Source organism: Podarcis melisellensis, assembly GCF_964234715.1.
Source record: "Podarcis melisellensis genome assembly, chromosome: 4".
Taxonomy (NCBI): domain Eukaryota; kingdom Metazoa; phylum Chordata; class Lepidosauria; order Squamata; family Lacertidae; genus Podarcis; species Podarcis melisellensis.
The window spans coordinates 29,147,408-29,158,869 of record NC_138531.1 but is presented as its reverse complement, the minus strand read 5'-3'; the positions used below and the strand labels follow the sequence as shown (position 1 = coordinate 29,158,869).

The 11,462-nt window shown below is 42.9% G+C and overlaps 1 protein-coding gene across 3 annotated transcripts in view; it reads right to left on the bottom strand.

Moving 5' to 3' along the window:
• Window positions 1-217: 217 nt before the first annotated feature.
• The window catches only part of FHL2 (four and a half LIM domains 2), a 33,984-nt gene continuing 22,739 nt past the window's right edge, over window positions 218-11,462 (bottom strand). For all 3 annotated transcript variants that reach the window (XM_081907476.1, XM_081907477.1, XM_081907478.1), the window contains exons 3-6: window positions 8,592-8,766; window positions 2,564-2,733; window positions 1,993-2,179; window positions 218-1,644 (exon numbers count right to left, since the gene is read on the bottom strand). In XM_081907476.1, coding sequence (XP_081763602.1) covers window positions 1,493-1,644; window positions 1,993-2,179; window positions 2,564-2,733; window positions 8,592-8,766 — 684 coding nt within the window. In that variant the 3' untranslated portion in view covers window positions 218-1,492. The remainder of the gene's footprint in view (window positions 1,645-1,992; window positions 2,180-2,563; window positions 2,734-8,591; window positions 8,767-11,462) is intronic.

Here is an 11,462-nt window from a genome sequence, read left to right as displayed (position 1 = left end):
TTTCTGTTTGTACCAGTAGCAGCCAGTGATTGGGCTGTTACTTTCTGAACATGTAATGCTTCTGTTTTTTAATGGCCTCACCGAGATTTGGGGTTTTGTTGTTCATATGGATCCATCCTTTTTAAATAAAAGGAGTTTATCCACGCCTTACCTCAAATGCTAACATTTATTGAAAGTTAAGTCTTGAAGATGTCAACTTCACCAAAATACAGCAGACTTCATTAGAAATACGTTTATTACTTCATAAAATACAAGGTGCAATGGAATTTCAAAACGAGTACTAAAAACAAAAAATGTACTTTGCAAAATGGCCTTGCAGTATCATGCAATAATGTGTTGCAGATTCACATCAATTTAAACCTCATGCAGTCTGTTCCTGTGTACATTTATGTCGAAGAACGTCCCAATCAGTTTAATGGGAGTAATTCCAGTGAAAGTATGCATAGAATTGTAGCCTCAAAACCCTTATTTTAAGGCATAACCCAAAACTTTCTATCTAACTTTCTATCACTGATTGAACCAACATACCCTACTTTCAAATTATCACCTACTTGGACATGTTGAACATTGATACTTGATCTATCAATACCAAACAGTAGCTCCTGTAATCTTTCCAGAATCCCCAAGTCGAATATGTTATCAGTTTTAAACTACATACATCTTTTGAAGAGAAATTTGTATTGCTAAGAATGTAACAGCCCTGTTGAATCAAACCAAAGGCCCAGCTACGTCAGCACCCTGTGTTGTGTGGTAGCCAAGCAGATTATTATGGGAAGTCCACAAGCAGGGTATGAGCTAAATTAGGGTTGCCATATTTCAAAAAGTGAAAATCCAGACACAGAAGCTGTTGAGCTCTGCTCTTTTTGGCAAAGTTGTTGAGTTTTCCCCCCACGAAATCTCAACAACAACAAAAAATGCGTTTTTGAGCTATTTTAAAAATTAAAATTGCCTAAATCTACACTACCAACATGGGCTGCCATATGTCCAGATTTTCCTGGACATTTAAGCAATTTCCGCCTGGACGCTGCTTAAGGGAGATGAATGCTGGCTATGTCTGGAAAATTCCAGGCGTATGGCAACGCTATCTCAATACCACACTTCCTGTCGTGTTCTCCAGCACCTGCAGTCAGAGTTCACACTGTCTCTAAACCTGGAGATAATAATCAGCCATCTTCACTGGTAGCTTTTATCCTCTAAATATCTGAGCAACTCACAACTCTGTACTGTATTTGAACTGGACTCGATTCATAAAGGTATTGCCTAGCAGTCAATGTCAAAACCACCTCCCCACCCTTTTGTCTTTCCCTTCTCTAAAGCATTTCTACAACCTAGAAAAAGAAAAAAGAAAAATATTCTGATGACTATATATTGCAGGGGGGAAAACCCAAACACTTTTTTCACTTCTGGTCAAAACCCACAGCTGTCATTGCTTATTTGAGAAAATATATGCAGTTGTGAGAGCTGATGGTGGTGGTTTTATTCCTTTCACATTTTAAATGTCCTTCCCACACTCGGGACACAGGATGTCATCCCTTTCTGTGAGGAAACCGCGGCCCACCAACGACAGGGAGCACTTCTTGCAGTTGAAGCAATCGTTGTGCCACTGGCGTTCCTCAAAGGAGATGTACTTGGTTCCTCCAAGTCCTGAAAAGGCAAAACAGGTATTTAAGAAGAAAACACAGGAACACCTTCTGTAAGGTCATTTGGGTCAGATTCCCACATTGTTTCCAGTTGCGAATAAACTTCCTTGGACTTAAACATGTGGGAAAGTTGCATTTAAACACATCATTGACATAACTTTGTCACAGCTGAGTCTGGATGCAGAATTCTAGATTCCTGTCAGTCCCTAGATCAGAGATGAGGAACCCGTGGCCCCCCAGGAAAAGCAGCAAATAAATAAAATGAACGAATGAACTTTATTCTGAACTGATTGATGCTGTTTTTGAGGTGCTTTTTTCTGTCTGCAAAGGAAAACGGTAACACGATACTTACCACTGATTGGATTGGTGCATCCTGCACACTTCTTGGCATAGAGGCTGCAGTAGCAGTTCAAACAATAGGCAAACTCATCCCGGGAAGTAAAGCGTTGCCCAGAGAGCTGTTTTTTGCACCCAGTGCACACAAAACACTCCTTGTGCCATGGCTGCTCCCGGTAAGTAATTCCTCCTGTAGTAATTGGCTGTGAAATGGAAAGAAAAATGGGAAAGGAAAAGAAAAGAAAAAAGGAATTCCTATTGATTTTCTGCCCCATTTCCGTTCACCTTGCAAATCTTTTAAGCAATAGGTAGCAGAACTAGTCTCATACTTAACCCCTCACACCTTTTCTGCGAAGCCCCTGACAACCTTCTTTGTTCCCGTGTCTTTCTGTCTTTTAGGTAAGCCAAAACACGCATGACTTCAAAGCATTGCACAGCCTTATATAATTCAATGCTCTGGAACGTGTTGGTGCAAAAGTATATGCAAAACTGGATTGCAGTTTTGCTTCGAACTAAAGCAGACAGATTTGTGTGTGTTTGTGTCACTTTTGGTTTAATAGTCATTTGCATGAAGCAATAAACAATACCTTCTTGCACTGGACACACTGCATAGCAAACTGCTTTTCGTAGCAGGGGACGCAGAAATTTTGACTGTCTTTGGGAATGAAACTCTTTGTTCCGATTGGCTGTTGGCACCGATGGCAGATAAAGCAGGTCTCATGCCAGCTGTTTCCTTTATATTCCATCTTGCGGGTACCTAGGAGCAGACCACAGCATGAGATTTCTACCTTGGCTTTCAAGCTGCTGTGTAGGGAAAAGGTAAGTCGAAACTGTGTTCCATTTTCCAGTTTGCATATGAAGAGAAGCCGGACACACTTTTAGCAGAAACGTGGGTTTTTGTGGGAGCAGAAAAAGTATAAATTCCTGCAGCTATTACACTCCTCAGATCCATTCTGATGTTTAAGATATGCAGGTGAGCTGCATAAAGATTCCCTTTTCAAGTGACTCTCTCAATAGACTATGAAAACAATTCAGTTGTGGGGTTTTGTGGCCTTTCATCAACATTTACTAGTGGCCTTTGCTCGGGGTGAAACACTCCTTTCTCCTAGTTTTGATTTCCTTCCATCCTTTCCCGTTGTTCCATTTCTGGGGGCTGGCATCAGCCCCACCTCTCAGCACTGGAGAAAGATTCTAGCTTTTTTGGGTTGTGCAAAGTGGAATTTGGCACCTTCGTGACCATGTTGGTGCAAAATACCAAGATGCCAATGAGACTGGTCCTTTGGTGCTTCTCTCGAGAACTGAGGAGAAGTCAATCTCTTAAAGCTGCTGAGAAAATTTCCAAGTACTGAAGAGGCTGCCCTCACCTAAGTGGAAAACCTCATCATGCAGCTCTAGCACAGGGCAACTGGAGATGGCCATTCCCCCAAAACAAGGTCTGAACTCTGTAGCTTCTTCCTGGTTACATTCTGATCCAAATACAACATGCACTTATTGCATCTTATATTTGTATCTTCTCTTTTCTGATTATTGGCTAATGATTACCTAACCCTCTTTTGCCTCTCTGACTTTCTAGGTTCTGTTACAAATGCTTAAAACCAATTTCCCTCTACTTCTGTTTTCCTACTGTCTTCAGCATTTTTCCAGCCCATTTTCTGCCTTTGACAGTTTTGCATTTGGGTGTAGGACTGAATTAACCCAGCTGTGATGGCCTGGGATTCGGACTCGGAGGCTAAACCTGAGGAATGCCAGCCTGCACACGAGTCCCCGCCTCCAGAACCAGCTGAGCCGGGGCTGGGGCATGAGCCTGATGGGTCCTCACCTGTGCTGGATCCTCAGGTGCAGGCACCAGCTGAGTCTGCTCTGGCTCCTGAGGTGATGGAGGACCCATTGCCTGCAGGTGCTCCACTCTCAGCTGAGGTTGCCTCTGGGTCCGGTAACCCTCCAGCCTCTCCTGACCTGCAGAGGCTCAGGGCAGAGAGGTGGAGGGAACTAAGTTCCCACAGGAGGAGTGCTCGCCTCCAGGCCAGGAGAGGCGAGTCACCTGTGGACCGGGGCCGCCCTATGCCTCGGGGCAGATAAAGGCAGCCAGCCCCAGTCCCAGGTTGCGGGAGCAACATTGTTGGTAGCCTGTTCCTGCCTGCACCCTGTCCTGCTCTCCTGCCAGACTTCCTGACCTCACCCGACTCCCTGCCTTGGACCCTGCTTCAGCTTTGACGGACAGCCTCCATACCATACCATCAACCTTGGACTGGACTCGGACCTCGCCACACGGTTAACCCTTGGGACCAGCACACCAGCCCTTCCAAAAAAACAAAAACAAAAAACCCCCAAACAAACAAACAAACAAACAACAAAAACACCACCCATTTTGACCCTGGCTGTAAAAAGAGACTTGCTAGAGTAAGTCAAACCAGTTGGGCATGTGTAACCTGGAATATTTGTTTGCAAGCTTTGTGGAAAGGGTTACAACGATAAAAAAATGCAATATTAAAAAACAGTAAAAGCAGATGACAACCAAGAGCACAGAATGTGTTCAAAAATATATCTTGGGTGTCAAAAAGAGGTCAGTGGGGAATCTTCAGCAGATGATGAAAGACACAATAAAGGTGTCAAATGCTCCTTGGGTAGGAAATCCACAGCTTAGAAATTGCCACAGAGAATGTCCTCGCTCAAGCTAAGCACACCCTGGGTTTCTGAGTGCAATGGAACTACCATGTTCAATGAATGGGCTGTCTGAAAGAGACCATGTTCTGAATTTTTCTCACAAATACAGGAGACATCTCATTTTCACATATGGATTCCCCCTAATGTGAGCACATGCTCATTCATTCAGTGGTCGACTTTGGGCTCTCAAACTTCAGTGGTGTCCTATGCAACGCTAAAATTCAACACTGCATTTTTGTGTGTGTCCCCTGCATCATGGCGCCCAGCGTGACAGCACTTAGTTGAGCCACCCTAAAACCACCTCCGATTCATTACCTCTCTGGAAACAAACCAGAGCAGAAGAAGCCCAGGCCAAAACGAAAGAGGAATTTTTGCATTTAAATATTTCAAGCACACCTTGTATCGGTCTTTGAAAAGCCAATGTTGAAGGGCATCCTAGTTAAATCAACCACATTATTGTTGGGCGGCAGTTTAAAGGCAAAGTGCTATTACCTCTGTATGATTTGCAAGCACCTTTCAGTGATATTAACATCATTTATCAGATGTGAGGATTTGTCCCTCTTAGAGTAAGCGCTACATTGAAAGAGACTTAAAAAATTATTACGTGAGCTCTAATTGGCATAAAAGCAATGTAGCAAATGTGTTAACAGATTATTATCTTGCTCTATGACATTTTAAATGGCTTTTCACATCTTATCAGTTTATTAATGTGCTATATTAATAAAGCTATAATTATGCTACGTTTAGTACTTATGTGATTTTTTTATTATTTTAAAAAAAAAAGAATTAGGTAGACTTGAGAGCTAAAGTGTCGATCCCTGAAGGAATGAAAGGATGCCCTATTAAACAAAGCAGATCTGATAACTAACAGAGCTGGGCGGCTTCGCAAGTTCCCATCTTTGAAGTACTGCTGAGATGTTTTCAGTTCTTATTCCATCCCTACTACGAGCGTATAATTTTATTGCATTCTGTTTGGACCACTGCAACCTGCTTAGATCAGAGATAGCAACAACATCTGTCCACCTGCGATGCACTTCTCAGCCCACATTGCACAAGCCAGCAAGAGCTATTATACTACCACATTTAATAACCACACTGGAAAATCCAGAGCCTGTAGCCTCTGCCTTTCCTATGCAGAAAGGGGTCGTGTTTCATTCACCTCTACTACTATATTTATTATATTGCATTGCATGCTGTAAGCACACTGTGCAGACATGCACTATGAAAATGCATCTGGATGGATTTGTGTGTATAATTATTTTCATAATTTCTGTTCTGTTTAATTATATGAGGCGATATCTAGAGTTACTCATGCTCAGAGTAGACCTGTTTAAATAAATGGGCTTAAAAACATTGATTTCAGTGATTTCTGATGGTGGGATTGGAGGAGGACCTCAGTTCAGCAGGGCTACCACCATGGCTTTTTTTTCAGACAGAACTTGCCAGAACTTAGTTCTGTTACCTCTCAGGTGGACACCATTATTGGAGAACAAGGGAGAAGTTCATGGTGAGTTCCGGCACCTCTTTTTCTAGAAAAACAGCACTGGCTACCATGGTCCTTTTATAGTTGCCAGACTCTGTGCAGAACAGTTCTGATGGTACAAGATTAGTCTGTGGTACATGTTTCCACAGCAGATTATATATATATTTTTAAATCCTCACATTTTTCAATGCTTTTTTTGTGTGTGTGTGTGTCATCTTTTTATTTTTGGCTGGGGTCTCAAAAGCTGGAAGTGGCCTGGGTCTCTCCAGACCTTTGAGAGGGCCTGCCAGTCCTCACTCCTCAACATCTGCTGCCTGATGTGGCCACCTCACTTTGCCCAATGGTAGGGCCAGCTCTGCTGCCAAGGACTGGACTGAGGAGGAATGGTGGGGGCCGCTGCCTCTTCTCTTAAACCTTCCCGAGGACAGGAGGACAGCATAGATTTAGAACAGCGGTTTGTAGAAGGTAATAGTTCAGAGGCTGCAGAGGATAGAAGCTGGGAAATACTGGAAGAGGAACAGCAGGAAGAGGAAACACCAGGGGAGAGATAGCTGACAGACTCAGTGTCCTTGGAAAGCATTCCTGACTCCCCCTCCCCATCCTAAGACAAGGCGGGCATTGAGGGTAGTAGAACAGAAAGCTCAGCGGCAGAAAGCTCAGATTAGCCAATGTAGCAGTGATGTAGAATAGTAGAGACGGAGAGAAGAAGAAGAGTTTGGGTTTGATATCCCGCTTTATCACTACCCGAAGGAGTCTCAAAGCGGCTAACATTCTCCTTTCCCTTCCTCCCCCACAACAAACACTCTGTGAGGTGAGTGAGGCTGAGAGACTTCAGAGAAGTGTGACTGGCCCAAGGTCACCCAGCAGCTGCATGTGGAGGAGCGGGGAATCGAACCAGGTTCACCAGATTACGAGACTACCGCTCTTAACCACTACACCATACTGGCACACTGGAGGGGGTGGGACTTTTCTTGGAGCAACACCATTTCTAGAGAGAGGCGCATTCTTTTGTCTCTCCCTTTGATTGTTGAATAAACTAATTGGGAAGAACTCTTCTATCTGCTTCTTCGCTGCCACCGGGAGCGAAGAACTCTTAAAAGAAGAACTCTTTTATTTTATTTTATCTGCTTCTTTGCTGCCACCGGGGGAGGGATCTGATTCCCCAAAACCTGACACCCACCTGCCAAAGGTGTTTCTGTTTCCTCGTCCCACATCATGTCATACAGGTTCCGTTTCAAAAGTGAACGCTAGCGGCCATTTAAAACATGAAAACCAGAGTCCTTGCAGATAATTCCCAGATGATAAAGGGTACCTTTTGTGGACTCTGGGGTATGCTTTTGGCCAAACACTTGTCCCCCCCCCTTGCATCTCCCAAATGTGTGGTTTCATTTAAGCCTTGAATCAAGCCTCTGTAATCTCCGCAAGCACTTTAACACACCACCTAGGACATTTGCCATTATACATAGCAGGGTTGGCGGTGGTGTTGTTGGGGAGAGACCTGTAGCTAATGCAAAATTGCAGCGGATTTTGGTCATCTGCTTTGAATGTAGCTGCATAGTTGTGGTTTCTGCTTTCCTCTCTTGTAACCCAAACCTCTCTAATTTTAATGTCATGGCTAATCAAGCATAAAAATTAATTTGAGGATAAGCGACACAAGAGGCAATTTAAAAAGTTTTTTTTTTTTACTAGTGATCATCTGCTGATTACACATCGACTTCCTGACTCATAAAAAAAACTGGTTTTCCCCTAGCTTCTATTTTCAGCACAGCCATCAGACTCTGCCAGCAAAAACACCCGTATCAGCCAAGCTATTGCATTCTATTCAGCAAGTAAAATCAAACCACGTTTAATTGGGCTTTGAATCCATGATTCAGGATGTTGGGAGGCTGCTAGTTTGGGGGCAGTGAAACCTGAGAATGAAGCATGCTCAGCTTCCAGGGTTTCAGAGAGTGCCTTTTTCTGATTTTCATATAAAAGCAGATAAACTGCATGCCTTCTGATAGCCCCAGTTAAAAGTCAGAAAGTCAGGGAAAAAACCCTGCTGCTTAAAAATAATAATTATGTACTTAATTTTCAAAGTATGGAGAATACGTCTTGCCTCCAGGTAAGCTTTTTCATTTATATTAACATTTATGAAACCTTTTTTATTTTTATTTTAAAGTAACAGGTCTTTGGGTTGCTTCCAGTATTCCTCTGCAATCAATGTAGGGCATTATCTACTTCACAGACTTAAGCAATAGCAACAAACTGATATAATGAAGCACAACCAGCCAAGATTCAGGGATTTCATTATCAGGATCTATCTCCTGCATTTTTAAAATGTTAGAAGCATGAGCGCTTGAGCATCTCCTCCTGCCCCATCACCCTGGCTTTCAGAAATGAAATTGTGGAAGAGCCTCCCATTGGCCTTGAATTTGGTCCCCAAAAGACACTCCCATCCCAATCCTGAAAGCGGACCAAGTCCTAACCTGGCATGATGGTCTTCTTGCACTCGCTACACTTGGAGGAGTATTCATTGGAGTAGCATTCCGTGCAGAGAAGATGTTCTTCTTTTGCTGCGAAAGGTTTGTCCACCAGCGAGTTCTTGCACTGGAAGCAGTGGAAGCAAGTTTCGTGCCAGTGCCGATCCTTGTAGGACAGATCCTGTAGAAATCCCAAACCACAAAGGAGGCTTAGTAAAGAGCTTACTAAGAGAAATGGAGGAGAATTTACTCAGACTATGCAAGGGAAGAAGTAGGTCAGGGCCACTGAGGTTATTAATATTGCAGTTGGGTGAACAGAAACTGAAATAAATATTATCCAGTCCAAATATAGGGTGCAAAAGCTTCACTTGCAGAACTTCAACTGCAAACAACTTAAAACAATTGCAGTTAAGTTCAGCTAGTTGTAGAATTTTGTATACTTCTCCCAGCACACATACTTGCCTACCCTTAACGAGCTGCCCCCCAGTTTTTAAGAAAAGTTCATTTATTATTCCTTATTATAACAAACAAACAAACAAACAAACAAACAAACAAACCCACCAAAGAGTATTTTAATGGCATACTCCCCCCCCCCACAAAAATAAACCAAATGCAAGCCCTGAAACACAGAATCTGTCACTATCAGAACTGCCCAGAGCAAAAGAGTAATATTAATTGTTCGTTTAGCACTGAAAATTCAACAATTTTCCTTTGCAGGAAATTACCTCACATAATCCTGATAGTATCTCTGGAAAGGAATTTTTATGGAAAACAGCAACTTGGAGCCAAATGGAATATGTGCAATGTGCAATGTCCCTTCAGTTATCTAAAGAAGTGTGCATGCACACGAAAGTTCATACCAAGAACAAACTTAGTTGGTCTCTAAGGTGCTACTGGACATTATATATATATATATATATGCAGGTTTTGGTGTCCTCGGGTGTCTTCCCGTGTAAAAGTTGGGGTGTCTAGGCGACGTTTCGACGAGGTCTCACTCGTCATCTTCAGGCTGGTGCTTTCGGCTTCTTGTTACTGGAACAGAGCAGGATCTCAGTGTTTGAGTTCCTATAAATACTGTTGAGGGGGTGTGGTGTATAGCCTCCAATGTTCTGGGCAGAGAGGAAGTTCCCAGGCTAGTGTGCCTTTTCTTCTTTTGTTCCTTAATTACTTGAGGGATATCTTGAGTGATTTCTTGAGTGATATCCTGAGTACCACTTAGGTGGGTCATTAGGTGTGGATTAGTTGCTAAAGTCTTTGTGTCTTGACCTCTTGAACTTTGTGAAGAGTTTTTCTGAGAAGATGGCTGTACTGCACTTAGTTGTGCTCTGGCTTGGCTTCGTGTATAGGGGCGAGCTGTGGTTTTGTGGCAGTACAGCCATCTTCTCAGAAAAACTCTTCACAAAGTTCAAGAGGTCAAGATATCCCTCAAGTAATTAAGGAACAAAAGAAGAAAAGGCACACTAGCCTGGGAACTTCCTCTCTGCCCAGAACATTGGAGGCTATACACCACACCCCCTCAACAGTATTTATAGGAACTCAAACACTGAGATCCTGCTCTGTTCCAGTAACAAGAAGCCGAAAGCACCAGCCTGAAGATGACGAGTGAGACCTCGTCGAAACGTCGCCTAGACACCCCAACTTTTACACGGGAAGACACCCGAGGACACCAAAACCTGCATTCCTGTACCCGTGAAAATCTACGAAAGCAAATATATATATATATATATATATATATATATATATATATATATATATATATATATATCCTGCTATGAAACAATGGCAGTTTGTGAAAACTTAGGTGTATAAAAACGATCAAGTTCCTTTATTTGCATTTGTTGTCTTCTGCATTTTTCTTCCTTCTCATTTTATTTTTGCCTCCCTCTGTCTACCAAAGTAGTAGCATCTTTTTTAAAATACAAAATTCAAGAAAAGAAAGCCCCATCTGATTACTGTTCCCTTGATAGGAATGTGTTCTTTTAGGGCTTTAGCCTTCTAATTTCCTGCTGAGCTGTATGGGCAAATAAAACCATACTTCCACATACAGAAGCCGGCTGAACTGGTCCTTGAATCTTACTTCAGCAATGGTGATGGGATAATGTCCTCCTTGGAACCCGAGGCAGCAGGCTAGTTGGAAGCGGGGGCAAAACATGTTGCACATAGCACACACAGGCATGTCCTCCGATGGAGGGGAATGGCAGAACAGCTTAGGAAGGACAGACAGGAGGGCTATGGCTACTGCCTCTCAGCTTCTGCTGCCTGAGGCGGTTGCCTCATTTTGCCTAATGGTAGGGCTGGCATAGACTTCCTTGGGACTTAGGTATGCATAACTGCATAATGGACTATGGACTTTCAAGGGATTTCAAAATGCTGTTTGCAGGAGGGTCTGCTGATGAAGAAACTTGTAAAGCAAGTTTTCTGTCCCACAGAAGAGTTTGTGGCATGTACTCAGGCCATATTCCACGAGGAGTATACACATCAAAACTGATCCATAGTTGATATGGAATGCTGTTGCCACATGATGGGCGAAGTTTATTCCGGCAATTGCTAAGTGAGGACCACAGAAGTTTAATTGGCAGAAAGAGATATGAATCACAAACACATCTTTGTTATTCTCTCCTGTTAAGTCACTCTTGTCAGCTTCTGTGTGTACATGTGAGTGTTCAAGTGGGAATATGTGTGTGCATATTTTTTCTTATCTATAGCAATATATTCCTAATCCTTCACGGGGGGGGGGGGGAACAACCACCACCAATCTTCTGGCTATCAAGTACTTTATCTGTCCTTGCAGAAAGTCTTGTTTTCATTTTGTTAAAAAAAACACCATAGAGATCTGATAACACCTACACCCCTGAAATCCATCAGTCTGGGTTGAAA